Source organism: Balearica regulorum, chromosome 2 (genome assembly GCF_011004875.1).
Source record: "Balearica regulorum gibbericeps isolate bBalReg1 chromosome 2, bBalReg1.pri, whole genome shotgun sequence".
NCBI lineage: Eukaryota > Metazoa > Chordata > Aves > Gruiformes > Gruidae > Balearica > Balearica regulorum.
Genome location: NC_046185.1, coordinates 124241964 through 124259587, shown reverse-complemented (window position 1 = coordinate 124259587; position 17624 = coordinate 124241964). Strand labels below are relative to the sequence as shown.

Below are 17624 nucleotides of genomic sequence, written 5' to 3'. Positions count from 1 at the left end.
GCTTCTGTAATGCCATATCCCAGGTAAAGCACATCTACCTTGGACAGTGGGTAGCCATACTCTTGCAAAACCTGTGTTAGACATAGGCCGTATGTGCAGACAGTAGATACAGACTTATAAAATGTACTTGTATGATTTACTTATTGCTATTATTTTTTGCTTTATCTAAGCCACAGAGTGTCAACAACTGTGTAAAGATATATGTTGGAGGAGATTGTTCTTGTTGAAGAGGCTGAATAGGGATCGAGAAGCAAAACTGAGAGTATCATGGTGGTCTAACCTCGACAGTTTGTGTTTGCCGGCTAGTCCCAGGGTGCAGGTATTGCACTTGCTGCCCACCTGATGTTGACCTACTGCGAGCAGCAGTTGTTTACCTGGGATTTCTGGATGTCTGTAGCAGAAGCTGCCAGAGCACCAACAATTGCCCTGAAGCAGCAAAGCAGTAGCTTGCACCCCAAATGGTGAAATACCACCCTAGCTAGCAGATTTGGCAGATCTGCGTTTGCTCTAGGACCACCCTTCCTGTAGAAGTTTACTTGTGAACTGTATAGGTACATGCATTGTGTGTGTTGAGACGTGTAACTTCCAGATGTACATATGAGTCTGGGATTTACAGTAGGGTCTGTGTGAATAATTAGAACTGTTGTGCATGCACCCAGATTTTTACAGGATGTTTCCAAGAATTTTGAACAAAAAGGACACAGAGCCAGTGTGTATTTCAAAGATATCATCATCTATATGTGTGTTTCTCCTTGCTTCCCACAGTCTGACTTCCTATAATTGGGAACAATCCCAGTCCGAGAAAGAAAATGAGAAATAGTGCAAATAATGCAGACTCTTTTTTATCATAATGGTCTGCACATGCCAAATTTAAATGTGCACACAGATGCCACTGAAATTGAGATAGATCCAAATCCATCTCATGCCTTTAGCCTAGCAAACACTTTCCCATTTCCCAGGAGAACATGAAATCTCTCACTGAATATGAGAGATTGTACCTTAAAAATGATTTCAAGTGATTATATTTATAGGCTGTTTATGAGGCTCATTACTATGTACATGAGCACATAAATGAAATTAGCCTCACAAGAGGCGTTTATCCAAGGACACACAGGATGTCTGCAGCAGAGCCAGGAACCAGAAGATATCTTCCAAGTTTAGTCCAATATCTTAACCACAATGCTATTTTTGCTTGCTTGAGTCCCACACTACTCCATTAGCGACCAGAAATCTTCAAGCGGAGAACTCTGCTCTATCTTTCCGAACAAGATCACGTGTGGCTTGTGTGTTCCCGTTATATTAAGACATCTCAACAAGAATCTGCGCCTGTATCATCAGTCAAGATCACTACTTCTAAATGACTGTTGCAAATAGCAAAAGAAAACAAAAGGCATGTGTAAAGTAAGATATTACAGATCTTTTTATAAAGAGTATCTTGTGTTTCTGCTATAAAGAAATATCCTATTCAGAGAAATCCATTACCCAATTTAGTATGGAGGGGGATAATCTACTGTGGATGTTAATCCTTTGGAGTCTATTTTAGCTCTCTATTTCGTAAAATTATTGCTTCATTCTCTGATAATTTTACAATTCAGTATCATTAATTTTAAATATAGAAAGGGATTGATGGAACTGCTTATTGTTAAGGTTTCCCATCCTTTCCCATTAAAAATCTTTCTTTTTGGTTGCTGTAAGAGTAGGGTTAAGTTTACTGAGGAAGAAGATTGAGATTAGCATGCGAGTCCGAGGCTTGGAGCAGTACCTGCCTGCCAAGGCTCAGCAGGTCTCTCTGCTGCCAGGGTATCCACGGGGCTCGCTGCTGCAGTTTGGTGGGCTGACCCCACAGGGGAGGACGGGAAGGTCTTGTTGCTACCGATCATTCTATTAGCTTTGTGGCCGAGATCTTTTTGAGAAGGAGCTGCAGGTTTTAATGTTGTGGAGAGCCATTGCAGGGATGGCTTACCTGAAGCCTCCAGTCTAGATACAAGTTGGGAGCAATGAGCATATGTCTCCTGGCAGAAGCCTGGGCTTTGGGCAGGACTGCGCTATATGATGCACGGTATTCTGAAAATGTGGTCCCTTCCTCAAAATGTGCACCAAAACCCAGTGCTGACTTTTTAGTTAATTTTTATGCGCCTCAGTTGCCTACCTGTTAACTGGAGATGAACATAGTTCTCTGTCTCCTCAGGTGTTAGGAAGATAATTTACATGTGTTATAAAGCATGCTGTCACTGTAGTGAAAAACACCTGCTCGAAAGTCTACGCAAACATTAATAATTCTGTCTTCAGAGCAGAATTTGAATGCTTTACAGTAAATATAGTATAGTATTAAAAAGTGATGAGAAAATAAAATATGAAATATTTTGTCATTTGGTTAGCAATGCCCATCCAACACTAAGAACAAGCCAAGGGTGCCTCACATGAGAATTAGATGTAATTCTGCAGATTTTATTCTAATGAAGAGGCTCAAGGGGGTAGTTCAGGTGGAGTAAGCAGTCTTAATTCTGATACTCCAGAAATTTTAGCTGTTTACTTTGCAACTTGTCTTTTAATATACTTTCTGTTGTGTTATGTAAAGGGACTATGGTGGAAATTTAGAAGCGCCATCAGGCTAATGTAGAAATCCTAGTATCATATTCCAGAAATCCTGGGCTTGGTATGACACCTCTTCCCCGGCCAAAAGGCACTGGTATTCATGCTGGCAGACGTGCAACAACCGCCAGCTCTAAGGAGGAGGCCAGAGCTGGGGACTGAGCGCTGAAGGTATACCAGAGCCACACAACGAGCAGAGCCACAGGCGTTGCGGCTCCTGGGGGAGCTGGAGCGAGTGGCAGGGCATGCAGTTTGCAAAGTCCGCTGCTGGAAGTGGTTTTTAATAGCTGCTTCAGGAAACGGTTGCGATGTTTAAGAGACAGTTCTGCTGAACCGGGTCAAACTGCTTCCAGACAGTCCTGTGGGACCAAAGCGTGCAATGGCACGCTGTCATCTACCAGCCTGCTTGGATCACGGGTTACGTGTGTATAAGTGTTTGTATATAGAAAGCTGTCAGTCATTGCAGTTCAGAGACTGTCCTTTTGAAAGCAGCATGTTGGAATTTAGAGTTTCTTTTTTCGTCCATCTTTATAGGAGTTATACAACTAAGTATCCATACATCAACTGATTGGGGTTTTTTTGCCTTTCTGGTTAGTGCTGTTACAAGGCTAGCTCTTGAATTAGGTGTTATTGTGTTTCCTTCATGCAAGGAGGCAGCAACTAAATTATTGCATAAAATTAGAGATATAAATACCGTGAGGTTCATATACTGCCTTTGTAATGTTGAAGAACAAGTGAATGACTTGCTGTGACAGTGAGAGCATGGGATCTCTGTCACCTCTCTCTTGCAGCCAAGAACTTAATAATAGAAAAGACCAATTCAGAGAGGCATGCAGAGAGGGTCTTGCATTTGCCCTATCATTCTTCACTACAGTTTCCTCCTACTTGATCTCTCACTTTACACCTAAGACATGTTTCTCATGCTGTTTGAAGAGTGCTGAGTAGAGATTGGCTCTTATCTAATATTATTTAGCGTTAACTCCCCTTTTCCACTCAGACTACAATGACTGCTTCAGGGTCATGCGGCTGGAAATGAGAACGTGCGCTCCACAGGTAGTTGAGTCACTGAGCTGGTCCCCCAAAGTGTCTGCTCTTTACTGCAAACAGTTTTTTTCTTTTATTACAAATAGAAATCTCAGCTGCCAAGAGAACCACCTGCTTATAAGCATGCAGGTAGCGTAGTGATGGTTGCTACACGGTACACATTAAGATTCCAGTCTGAATGATTCAGACCTTTAGGGACTTGGAGTGGCTTTAAGATGACCCAGAGCTGCTAGAGTGGCAAGGAGTTGGGACAGTCCTATGGGACATTTATTAATATTATGATACATGGGAAACAAGAGCTAAGAACTTGCTAAGACCTAACATTTGCAGCCAAAATACGTAATGCCTGAAGAAATGCAAAAGCAGCCCTTATTAATATTGGCTTTTCCTAGCAGTAAACTTGAAATATGATGATAGCCTGTAAGCGTGCAATGCCCTTTCCCAATTAAAAAAATGTGGCTGGTACCATGTCTAAGCAGGGGCCCAGCAGTGAAGGACAGCATGTACAACTAAAGTAATCGGCACAGTGTCAGATGAAAAGGAATCAAGAAAATGGTTGATGCCGTGCTTTTGGCCACAACCTTAACTGAACCATTAAATATTTAATTGTGTCCTGAAGCCTCATTAACTTGGGTTCGGTTGTTAGACCAATGGGAGAAGCAAACTGCAGAATCAAGAACTTTTGACAGAACTGTCATAAACGCAAAGGCTTTAAAGCAGACAAACCAAGCCCGAGAGCTTGTAGCATGGTCCCAGCTGTTGAGATAGGAATTATGAATGTGCAGAGAGGAAACAACCAAATGCATCCCTCTCTATCTCCTGGCTCTTGCTCAGTGAGGTAATCACTCGATTCTTCTCATACCCAGTACTAAAATTTGTTTGAAAGAGATCAAGGAAATATGAAGACTGCAGATGGTGTCTGGAGATTGTTATATATCATTACACAGGCAAAAACAATGTTAAAAAAGCATTAAGGTTGCAAAGTCAAGTGTTCAAAAGGTATAAAATTACAGAGTAATGGTTGTCTACGCAGTTGTAATGGGTTTCTCTGTGAACATTCATTATCTTTTTATTATTCATTATAATTATCCCATTACTCATTAACCTTAAATGTGGGATCACATGGAATTTTCCCCCTTGTTCTTTTAATTTAATTTATGTGTGATAAAGGCTTTAGGTTTTAAAAAAAAGAACCTGAAAATGCCATCCCATGGCATATTGACAAATGGATTGTCAGCAAGGTTGAAATCTTTCTATTTATCACAGAGACATGGAGAGAGTCTGGCAGCATTAGATTTTAATCGTCTATGTGGACCAGTGCTAGAAGGGGCCGGATCACTTTGCAGCTGGGCGTAGATGATTTTTGTTGACAACAGAGGAGTGGTCAACATCAGGAATTTGGGGGTTACGGACAGGATGCAGAGGGGAAAGGCTGTCCTCTTTATTTTCTCATACACGTCTCTGCCCCTTCTATTCTCACCCATTTTGGCTCCTCTCTTGTCCTGCCTGGGCCCCCAAATCGATTTGGCTCTTCTTAACTACCTGGTTGCCATCGCTGCTGCTTTTTCATTCTTAATTTTTCTTCGATTCTTAATCTCACATCCCATGTTGCACAGGTATTTCCAGCTCCCCATTTGATTCTTCTCCATTCTGGACTGTAACACTCACTCACCCTGGGCTCCTCTTACAACACCAGTGCCTTGATGTATTGTCCTCATCTACCCCTGTTAGCGAGGCATATCCCCCATTTTACTCTTCAGTCTCCTTTTCTGCTCCCTCCTCCACAGCTCCTTATCTCAGTGCGTGCAATATCCCAGCACCACAGCGGTATCATAATTGCAAAAATAATGCAATACCCCACAGTACTACCAGCATCTCCTGCTGTCTCTGTGATCCACGCCTCATGCTGTGCTGCTCAGGTGAGACCAGCGCTGCCCTGCACGGCTCCTGTTTCTGTGCACACACTTCCCCTCAGCTAAGAGGGAGGTGGGTGCCGTTCCCTATCAGTCTGCAGAGGTCTATGGGAGCTGGGAGGGAAGCAGGTATAGAAACTCCAGGGAGGTATTTGCTGAGCATGCAGGGACTATGTGATTTCAAATGTTTCTCATGTGACCAAATCTGAGAAGTTTTCACAGGAAAGGCAAAAGGCACATACCTAGCAGAAAGACTCACCCATGTGGCCAAATTTCAGGTTCCTTTTCCACATGTAGTAAGAAACCTCACCTTCCTTTGAGCTCCTTCCAGCCACTATCCAAGGAGAAGCAGCTGGATGATCTTGGACATTTTTGTCTCCATTTGGCACCACTTTGGTCCCTCACAGAAAAAAATCTCCTATCTTTCTTGAGAAACAAGAGGAAGACAAACGGTTTGACTGAAATTTCTCACCACGAATTCAAAATGAAGACGTGATCTATAGGATGGAAATGCTCAGCTGAAATGGTAGAGATCTGACAATCCAGTCGTTCACTCAAATGGAGGTCTCAAATCATGGAAAATGTCAAACCACCATAGTGACAGAAAGCTACCCCTTCTGATAAAACATTCACATAAGATGACTAGCACAAAAAAAATCTGTTGCTAAAACGCAACTCCCAAATTAAATGAAATTAAGTTGTGTTTTTTTTTTTCTCCTACAACCTCTTCACAGCACAGAAACATCTACCTTTGCTTGGTGGGAACATACCAAATGGCCAAACTGCAAATTATCTGCAAACTGAATTTGTGTCAGTATTTCAGCTGAAAGACTGTATCGAAAGATTAATATTTCACTCCTACTCACTTTCAGTGTTTTCTCCTTGTCATTCTTACCCTGTTGTATGTGAGGTGAGAAATCTTTGTCAAAGACTGTTTTTATGTTTTTAAGCTGATATATTTTGCTGCCGTAGGACCCTGAAAAGACAAGTGTGTGGATGTCAGGGGTGTGCAACTTGCAATTGTGAGGAGAAGGGAAACTGCATACATCTATACTAGCAGAAACTTCTTTAAATCCCTTTATTGAAAAGAAGTCAATAAGAGGTGAGATTGATTGGCGCCTCAGTTTATGAGACCCAAGTCTTCCCCTGTTAATGAACTTAATATCCTCACCTTGTACTATGTTTTAAACTTCCTAACTCTGTCCTCAATCCTGCTGAGGCACCTCGGCTGGCATGTTTATGGCACACCATCCTTTCTCCTCCCACCGAGCAGGACAGATTTCAAGTTAAAAAGAATAGCTCAGTGGTATCTTTTTTTCCCCCACGAATATTTTGGTCCTACATTCAAAGAACTGTGATGTAGGAAAGAAAATATCAGTGGAGCCTAAAGCATCTAGGACTGAGGAATCAGGGCAACCAAAAAAAAAAAAAAAAAACCAACCAAAAAAACCAGGGAGAAAAGGTTAAGAAAAGGAAAGTACTTGTGCTGGCAAGATAGGGGTTAGGTGGGGACAGGACTGAAGAGGAGACAAAATGGATGAAGGATTACAGAGTAAAAATGATTTGGGAATAGGATGTTGGGAGAGGTGAATAGGGTAGAACAATAGGGAAGAGCATTTGCTGAATGTGAATAGAAATCATTATAAAGTTTCCACCGTCTCCTAATAAAAATACAGTAGCCTTGAGTCCCTGTGCTTTATTAAAAACTCCAGCTGGAATATATAAAAGAAGGCAGGCAAATTATTCTCAAAACAGATAACTTTTAGATGAAGGAGAATGTAGAGATTTGATGAGATTTTTTGTGAAGGCAAAAGATATTTGATGAACAAGACTGAAGAAAAGATGTACCGGGGAGGGGAGGAAGGAGGAAAAAAAAATGGTAGAGGAAAAAAAGAGGGAAGATTTGAGCTATAATTAGCATTTGTCTGTTTGCAGGAAATAAATGATCTCTCACCCAAAGAATTTCTCTGGTACAGGAAAGTGGCAGTCCTAACTCTGTTTTTGTTAGATGTCAGGTATCACCCTCCCTTTTGTTCTGGAAAGTTGACAAGTATAGGATTGGGAGGTTAAACATTTCTACAGTGTGCTCTGTTCAGACTGGGCTCGGTACTGTTTAATGGACAATGAGCTATACTGCAGCTGACAAAATACAGATTTCCTGAACCAAATATATTCAGTTCAATACATTTTCTTTGGTTATGATGGACAGTAATCTGGCGTGACATAAGGTTTGATTTTGCACGGCAGGTTGCATTGGTTCTGTGGTAAATGGAAGCTGTCCATTACAAAAAAAATGCCATTATTCCTATAGAAGAGTGAACTGATTTGAAAAACGGAGAATTGGTTCGAGTCTCCAGCTTACCTGCACATGGAACTTTGTATCCAGTTCCCAGTATTGTACTTCTCCATTTGCTGTGCATTTTCTCCCTATCTGGATGAGAGCCGGAAATTCCCCCTCTGTTGGGAATTGTTACACACAATCTTTTGATTCCATATTTAGTGGACACTTATAATTTTTCTTGTAATGTCATGGGGAAGCTTTACATGTTGATAACAAGGCACTAGAGGTCCTAGTAAGTTTTTTCATGTGCTTTCCACTTCACTTCCCGATTGTGTTTAGGTGAGAAGGAGAAAAATAGCATTTTCTATGGCTGAAGATTACGGTTTCTCATAACCTGTGTTTTTTCTTTATTTATAAAATACTTTGGACTAAATAGACTCTGAATTACTATACAGCTTACTGGGGCAAGCTAAACTGCAGGTTGCTTTTCCCAGTCATGAATTAAAAACAAACAACTGATGAACACATTTCCCTAGAGACTGATTTAAATAGTGGTGTTTCATCTGTATAATTCCTAAACAATATTTTCCTACATATGTAGAGAAAAAAAAAAAAAAAGAATTTTTGCTTAAGATATTTTTAAAAACATGTTAGAGACTTTTTTTTAGACTTCGATTTTTCCTTTTTCAGGGGGACCAAGTTGGGAAATTCTTATTGCAGTTGGGTTGAGGCAGAATTTGTATGAAAAAATTAAAAATCAAAATTTGAACTAAAATGAAAAAAGGTCGTATTTTGAGATTTCATCAAAACCATACAATTTGCAATAGTGCTAATGAAAAATTATTTTTACAAACATTTTTGAATGAAGTTTTGGGCTAAAGTGCAAGGGCAGTGACATAATTGTACTGCATTTTAGAAGGGGTTCTATTAGCAGATGAAATAGAAAGTATTAGCAAAGGCTCCTTCAGGCCTCATTTACAGCCAGCATTAGATGAAGAGTTTTTTAGTGGGCAAATAAGCCTGCCAGATATGAAAGAGAGAAGAAGAAATGTGTCTTGGCATGCTGGGGAGGATAAGTATGGAGAAAGCAGAAAGTATTATATTTGATAGTGATGGAATGTAGCCTGAGATGACCCTCTATTCTTGCCTATTGTTAACTTTTTCTCCTTCAAAAAAAAATGCCACAGCCTGTGAGTTCTCTAACAGCAGCTGTCTGGATGATGGACGAACAAGCTGTTTACATACATTATTACAGATTTCTGATGATGTGTTGTTTTGGTGCCCTACCAAAATCGAGGTTTCCCTGTGGTAATGTAAAAACACAGAGATTATTCTCGCCACAAAGAGCTCCCGCTCGAAGCTCGTGAGACAGAGACAGAAGGGAGGGGAGAAGAAGAAGTGGTTTGTCCAAGGTCACGGTGTAGGACAGGGGCAGGACCAGCAGGAAAACGGGACCCAGACCTCTAGTCTTTCTGGGCTTAGGTAAATAGGGGCATTTACCAGCGCAATCGCTCCCCAGTAAGAATGCCCACACGAGGCATTAGGTGGGTGTAACTCGAGGACGCTGGTGCAATTACATTAGTAAACTTTCCCAGGCAGACGAGCCCCTGCTCCCGGCCTTTAACCGCGATAGTCCCGTTGCAAGGAGACCTTCTGCCAAGGAGTGTTGTTGGAAATTTAGCAAGAGGAAGGAAAGAAAAAACAAAACAAAACAGCCCTCACTTCAATTAGAGGAAAAGATAATTCCTTTCAAGTTGAGAGGCTCGACTCCCGCTGGCCTTTGTTCTTAAGCTTACCCTTGCTGTAATTTCATAGAGCAACTTGAATAATGCCAGTTTGTTCTGTGATTACCCTCAGCTGGAGCACAAAATTAATATCTCACTAAGTAATTCAGTACATGATGGGTGAACATTTAGTTAAACATGCCCTAAAAAGCTAGGATTTTCCATGTTTGCTGGAACTCTCTCGCTGACAATTAATTGCCGGTGTTCTTATGTGTTTATGAGCCTCAGTAAACAGGCGGTATATTTACGTCTCCCCATTACCTTCAGAAATAAAATTCCTTAAGAAAAAAATCTCATGTTCCCTGATTACAATCTGATTTTAAGTAAACAGAGGGTGGGGAAAGTGACTAGTAAGCAGGACTTTGGAGGGAGGAAGGTGGGAAGTGGAGAATTTTCTCCCTCTGAAATTGTACCACATCTAATGCTGGTAGTATTAAGTTAATATGCTGCAAGAGTGAAATGGCCTTGGTTAGTCCTCTTACTGTTTGGGGGTTTATTTGCCCTTTTTATCCTAAGAGTTTAGACTCAAGAACTTGCGATGTGGAGCTGCTATAGAAAATATCACCTTTGAAAGGCATGTCTTCTAACCTGTGCAAAATCCTGGTATTTTCTGAAAGCCCTAAATTACTGATGTGGGATCCTATCTAAGGATACAGCAGTCATACGCTACAGCCAGTGTTCCTCTCCCTTTTCTTCACATTGCATTCCTCTGCCATTGCACCACCTTCTCTCCTCGTGAACCTTCACCAGAACTGAAATGAAGTACCAGTCCTTCTCCTCGTCAGTGGTATTTGCTTTGGCCTTTACCATGCAATGAGGGTTTGTGAGGAGAGCAACACATCATTGTTTGTGACAACTAGGGCATCACTGTTGACTGGTTTTGTTACTTAATTCTCTTCCGCATTGCAGAATGAATTAACACTTGCAAAGTGTTCTGAAATGTGTAGGAAACAGACTGTAGACAAAAGAATAAGATAATATTATTAACTTTGGTTGTATCCATTAACATCTGCAAAAAAAGAGGACTACAACGCGTAACTTTGGGCTGTCTGTACAACTGGCTGCTAGTTTCATTTGTTTGTGCAGGTAAGAGATTATATCAGATGAAAACCACAAACAATTTGGTATCAGGTGTTGTTCACTTTTTCCCAAATTTTTTCACTTTGCTGCTGTATGAAGATTTCCTTTAGGATTGGGCCTTCATGTAAAAGTGGACCAATGGAAATACCAGAGCCATAGTACTAAGATGGAAGATGATAAAGGGAAAAGTAATGAAATCTAATGATAGATAGATGGCAAGCCTTTGCTGTTGTCCAAAATGTCATACATTAACTGTTTCAGATTTACTCTGGGCCATCTGCAGCTCTGCCTAGTTCTAGACTTCGTGGTGCTGCGATGGTTAGTGCTGAAGTGTGGACAGCAAACCTGGCCCATTTTTTATGGGGGCAGGAGGTGTGCGTGTGTGGGGAAAGCCACCCTTGGTGGTGTTTCGTCTCCTTTGAGAGGAGGACATCTCAAAATGGTGGCGTCCCCCGCCTCAGAGAGATTTTGTCGATCCCAGACGCTAAGTGGTTTGTTCCTCTGTGTCTTTTTTTCCCCACCTCCTCCACAGTTATCACATGCTTTACTGATGGCTGCACCAGGATATATCGCTTGTTAGAAATTCAGTTAGCTATCCTTAGGCAAATCAGCTTGATAAATGAACTATTAAATAGCAAGATTCGGTGTTCATCAATATAGCTTTAAGGTACCTGGACTGAATGAGCTGACAGATCTAGAAATAAAATCAGTATTCTTCTTGTAACTCATTGTAAACAAGCTGTCAAGCATCGCTATGATCTCCTTTGAAATAGCTTTAATGAGTAAATAGAGAGAATAAAAGCAGAAAGACAGTGTCAAAAATGTAAGCCCAAGATAATTGTTCTTTTTTTTTTTTCTTTAACCTATTATATTGCTTTAGGTGGTGGTAGCTGTATTTCCACCACCCAGTGAGCAAATTTTCCCTAGTCCTGACTTCGACATTTTTGACATAATTTTGTCAAAATTTACTACTTCTAGAATATGTATTGCCACTTTTCAAGAGCAAGGAGCTAGAAAATGTTTGAATTAGTCCCTCATTCTGATACCTGTGACTTTAGAAGTTTTTCATAGGATAGGTAAAAAACTTACTTAAAAAAACAAAAAATAAGAAAGAAGTGTATGTAGAATTGTATTTTAGCAAAGAAGAGCCCCTGAATTACATTCTTTTACTAGGTGTCCATTTTTTTCTTTTAACTCACTTTTTGTGAATGAAGAAATCTGCATTTTATGAAAGGTAAAAATACATCCAAACATATGTAATTTTTGTACATCAGGCTGCCAGGAGAAGCATTCTCCCTTTTTTTTTTTTTTTTCCTGTCAGTTAACTCTGGGTTTCTTATCCACGGCTTTGGTTGTTGCCGACTTAATATCCTCTGGCGCCTGCCTTCAAATGTGTTTGGCTGTCTGGTTTACAGTTGATCCGTTCCTATCTATTTTATTCCATTTCTAAATTTCCTGTTGAAGAGTTCCTTATTGCTTGCCCATCTCGTGTATCTCCCCCCAGGTGGGAGACACCGGTGGCAGCAGCGCCTTTGCAGGTGCGCTGGGACTTGGCTCGCTCGGCTGGATGGGCCTGGCTTGGGCTTGATAATGAGCCTCCAATAGGAGGAAAAAAAAGAGTTGTGAAGTTTGCTCGCTGTTGCTCACTGGGATCGAACAGCTTGTCTTTTCTTTTGAGGAACATTTAAACTTAACACTCGGTAGGCAAACTGCTATTTCAGTTTGCAAGTGGATTCGGTTATTCAAATGCACAGGCCAGAAAATGAAGGGGATTCTATTTAAACAGTGTGCTCCCGAGTCACAGATGATCTTTTTGATGTCTGTATTTTGCAAATGGAAATTTTCCATTTTCCAGTGCTAGCATTTGTTCAGAGGCTGTGTGCTATCTAAATCTGCTTTTGTGGCTGTTCATTTGCATTTTTGCTACGCTATATTGCCTCCCATCTTCTCCCCTTGGCCCCCCACTCTTTTATATTGAATTCCTATTTTTGCTGCCTCCACTCTATCTTGCATCTCTGAAGGCTCAATCGTGCAAGGTGCTGAGCGCTCGGAGCAAACAGCAGAGACTGCTCAGCACCCCGTCACGATTACAGGTGAAAAGGGAAACCCAAACCATCTGCATATTTAAGACTTTGGCTGAGAAAGAACAGGAGGAAGGTGGAGCTTTCGCCCACTCAGGTAACAGTCCGGCTTCTCCTGCAGTTCCTGACCTTTTCCTAGTTGCGAGAACTGCTGGCACTACTGGCCAGTGTGGCTGATGGGGGGGCATGGAAATCTAGTGTTGAAATTTTATGGCATGATGTGAAATACTCACAGCAGTCAGGCGACATAGCCAAAATGGTCCTTCCTGGACTTAAAATAATGGCCACAGCAAACCTGGCATGTTCGGGTAGATCTCTTGGTCAGAATGTGCAGGTTTCTACTTCCTTAGCACGTCTTTTTTATTTCACCCTGTACACACAGGTTCTTTCTTCCCCCAAATCTGGTTACATCCATTTCTACAAGCAAACCGCTTAGCAAGAAAAACTGAGTTAATATCCTGAGGGAAAAGTGAGAAGGTGGGGAGAGAAGCACAACAACTTAATTCTGGCAGTTGAAAGAACAATCTGAAAGTTGTCAGGCTCAAAGTATCACGTACCATCAAGTAATCACTATTCACTTCTGCAGATACCAACCCTCAAACAGTCTATTTCACCCTCGGGGAAAGCAGGGGAGGGAGAAAAAAGAGTGTAAGCAAGAGTATCATTGGAGTATCACGCACTACCATGTGGTAGAGGCAGTGTATTTAAAGCTGAGCAGCAATATAAACCATAGGGCTGGGAGCCGGGAATTGCAGGGTTCTCCTCCCGTTCCTATCTTTCTTCTTCATTCACCTCTGCTCTGAGCTGCTGAGGGACCACGCGATCCTGGCCAGCTTGGACTTCAGTAGGAATTGAAAATACTCAGTAGTTTACCCAACCGGGCCTTTCTTCTGAATCTGTTTTGGCAAGTTTGGAAACCGGGGTGGTGGTAGTGCTCTGCAGTGCTCCTCCAGGTGGGCAAAGGTGACCGGTTAATGTCTGTACAGTGCTCTGGGAACAGAGCACTCGTTTTGCCAAAGTTTTTCTCCTGAAAGAGGGGGGAAATACCTGTGTAAGCGTGGCATGTTTTTCCCAGTGTATGGCACAGGACTGGTACCTAAATACCAATAATTAATAATTATTAATGCCTGGTGATGAAAGAACAGTGTATGTGTAGTATACACTGATACATTGGCAGTATTTTGAGCACATGTATGGCTTCCCACACTGCCCATTTCCTTCAGCTGCTTTCTTTTGCTCGTCAACTAACTGGCTATGGGGCAGCTATAGGAATCCATAACAAACCCCTCTGCTTACGAGAACAGCAAACTGCCAGAGTAAAGCGTGATATTTCCATGTTCCTGTCATGTGCAAGCACGTGCCCACAAACCAAAACACAGCTGGCAAGTCTAATTTTAGCTCTACCAGCCTTGAGAAGTGTCCCTTTAAAGAAATTCTTTTTATAATTCTTTTTTTTTTCTCTGAAGCAATTTGGTTGATAATACAGCAGCTGACAATCCTGCTGCAATACTACTGATGATTTAAATAAAAACAAAAAGAAACTGCTGTCCCACATTCCCCCCCCCCCAAATTTATAAATAGGCAAAGCCACTGTAGAAAGGCCCAGGAATTTGATGATGTTTTAAAGGAATAAGTGATTTTAAAAAAGGAGAAATGCTGGGATTTGTGTACAAGAGGAAACATTTTGTTATTCACATACTTTCTTACTGGTGATTTCTAGTCCTGTTGCAAGACGTACTCTTCCTTCGAGTCTTTTGGGGGATAGATATTTGGGACTGCTGTGCTGACGCAGGTCCAGGACGCCTGGGATTTGTGGCAGGTGTGGGGCTCCCCGGTGGGTGTGGGTGTCACACCTGGCCCTCACCTGGGCCCCGGGGCTGCTGTGGTGGAGGCCGGGGGAGCCCGGCCGTTTTTGGGGGGGGAAATGGAGCTGTAGGTAACTTTTATGGCACTGTGGTATTTTCACACACCTGGCTGAAGGCACCCGAAAGTCAGGCCGGGAGAGTTTCCTCTTTACCCTCTTCCTCCATTTTGTTCCAACTTTAAATAAACCAAGTCTTACATAAGCGGTCTAACAAAGTATGTATTTAACGTCAGGCCCCGGGTCGCCTCTCCGCGAAGTGCCGGATGACGGTACGGAGTAGTTTGCTGAGGGGGGCCTCGGGGGAAGGGGACGACGACTTCCCTGCTCGGCCACCAGGCTCCCTGACCTTCCCCAGTCTGTTCCTTACAAAATAAATAAATAAATAAATAAAGCGTCGCGGAGCTTCTCCCCCGCCCGCCCCTCCGGCGTTAGGATTTCCCGAGTCCCACGGTCGCTTTTCGGTGCTCCCCGCTCCGGCGGGGCCGCGGGCGGGGCGGAACAGGGCGAGGGCGGGGGCCGCGGCGGCGGCGGGTCGCGGGGAGCCGCGGGCGCGGCGGCGGGGGCGGGCGGGGGCGGGCAGGGGCGCGGAGGCGGCCGCGCGGCCTGCGCCGGCCTCCCGGGGGAGCGGCGCGCCGAGGTCCCTCCCACCGGCGGCGCGGCGCGGAGGGGGTTTGAATGAAAGACAGGACGAGCCCTGAGCACCATGTCACTCCGTGAGGGAGGCAGCGGCAACTAGGCTGGGGAAGGCTCTTCCCTTCCCCCCCCTTTTTTTTCTTTTCTTTTTTTTTCTTTTCTTTATTTCCCCCCCCCCTTTTTTTTCCCCCCTTTCCTCTGTTGGAAGGGGGGTGGGTGGGGAGCGAGAGGGGAGGGCTCGAGAGCGGGGCGAGCCGAGGAGAGGACGAGGAGAGCGAGCGGCTCTGCGGCGGTTTGGAGTTGCACTGTCTTCCCGGCTCCTCTCGCAGGACGTTTCCCTCCCGAGCCGGGCAGCGGGCACCGCCGGAGGCACGGTGCTGCCAGCGGGGAAGGCGGGCTGCTCCGCCGCGGGCAGCCGGGCAGGGGGCTTCCACCCAGGCAGCCCGCCCCGCGCGCACACACACACACACACACACACACACACACCCGCACGCACCCTCCCCCCCTCACACACACATATATGTGCGTGCGGGCGCGTTTTTGGCTGCGCTGGAAGTAGCGCGCGGTAGACGGCGAGGAAGTCTCTCTCGGCAGCCTCCTCCGTCGCCCGCGCTGTCAGGAATAGCGGCGTGAGAGGAAGAAAGGCCCTGGGGCACTACACCCTGCCAACGAGTTCCCTGCACCAGCCAGAAGGACTCCAGCTACATGGGCAAACGCCTGGACCAGCAGCCAATGTACCCCCAGTACACCTACTACTACCCCCACTATCTCCAAACCAAGGTAGGGTTCGGCGGGGACGGGCGCTCGGCGGGTGATGGAGAGCGGAGCGGCGCAAATCGCGGGCTCGCCTCTTCTGTTTGGGGATTTTTTTTTATTATTTTTTTTTTTTCCGTCGCTTCCTCGGGTTCGGTGTCACGCAGAGCCGAGCTGGTAGGCAGAAAGCGGGCGTGAGAGAGGCAGGAAGGTTACTGCCTGCCATCCCCTTCATTTCTTTATTTATTTTAATTTTTTTTTTTTTTTTTCTTCCCCAAGGGCTGCTGGCGTCGGCTAATTCCTTGTATTGTTTGGGGAGACCGGTGCGGTTAACGCTATCGTAACACCGGGCAGGTAGTGTGTTTATTGTGGCATAGGATGAAGATCGCTCTGGACAGCATCAGGCACGAAATGTTGTTTTGGTGGCTCTTCCAGTGATCTCCACAGTTTATTCGGAGCTTAAAAGCATTTTGCTGTTAGAAAAGCTGTCTGTGGCAACTCAAACTTTTAATCAGCTGAGGAGGAGATGCTGTGGAGCTCGGAGGAGAGCTGGGAGCTAACTGACTGTAAATCTAGTGGAGTTTGTTTCAGTGCATTGCACTGCTTTTAATATTTCATTAAATATTGAGGATGATACGGCTGTACTCTGTTGCATTTAAAAGGTCTAGAAATAGAGGGTAGCTACTTTTGGAGAGCATATCCAAGCGCGGACTCTTTCTTTTTCTTTCTTAACAATTTTTAAAATGCCAGCAGACTGGAAAGCAGGCCTGCATCTCCAAAAGAGGCTGAGTGAAGTCGATGCTACCTGACCATGAGTTAGTTAATTAAAGCTTTATTTTTCTAATGCCATTGTATAATAGTCTGCTCTCTGAAAAGATTTCCTGTGTGACCAAGGGACAGTAACAAAAGAAATCCCTAAACCGAAAGTTTGCAAACCCTGGTAGGACACTATTAAAAAAAAGAAAAGGGGGAAAAAATACTGAAGTGTGACTTCACAGCCACAGATTAACAGTTTCAGTCAATAAACTAACGTCCTTTAAGGGTAAAAAAAAAAAAAAAAAAGGCATGGTGCGCACACGTGCGTATGGCACTGCGTACACACATACACATCATGCTTCTGTGGCAAATTTAACACATGGGACATTTGACGTGTGCGTCTGTGTGTGGTGAAGTGCCACGGGGGGAGGCTGACTTCTCCAGACTTTTGGTTTGAAGCACGTTGATCTGGCTGCAGTTGTGAAAGGATAAGTTATATTTCCTTGTTAATAAAATTACTTTCCCGTTAACGTTTATAGCCGAGCTGCTGCATTATATAAATTAACTAATTGTCAAAACTGTGATTCAGGCTGGTTGGAGTTGCGATGACACCAGAACCACTCAATATGATTAGAGCCTTGTAATTCATGGCAGGGTTACCTCTCGCTTCTTTGCTCTGCTGTTTCTTTCACTATATCATGCAGATTTTTTTTTTTTTTTAAATAAAATGTAGCCTTTTTAATTTTTTATTTTGGAGTGATTTTTATCGTGGTGTGTTGTTTGGGTTTTGTGGTGTTGTTTTTTTTTTCCCAAGGTCGATCCAAATTGTATTTTACCTTCGTG

The 17624-nt window shown here is 43.4% G+C and overlaps 1 protein-coding gene across 5 annotated transcripts in view; it reads left to right on the top strand.

The window, feature by feature from the left end:
• Nucleotides 1-17624, top strand: part of RBMS3 (RNA binding motif single stranded interacting protein 3) — a 715580-nt gene that overhangs the window by 254337 nt on the left and 443619 nt on the right. The window contains exon 1 of one of the 5 annotated variants that reach the window (XM_075745776.1): nucleotides 15276-16052. The exons of 3 other annotated variants lie outside the window; for them this stretch is intronic. In XM_075745776.1, the coding sequence (XP_075601891.1) occupies nucleotides 15978-16052 (75 nt within the window). In that variant the 5' untranslated portion in view covers nucleotides 15276-15977. Of the gene's footprint in view, nucleotides 1-15275; nucleotides 16053-17624 lie in introns of those variants that run through there. One more of the 5 variants, XM_075745777.1, reaches the window with a different exon arrangement.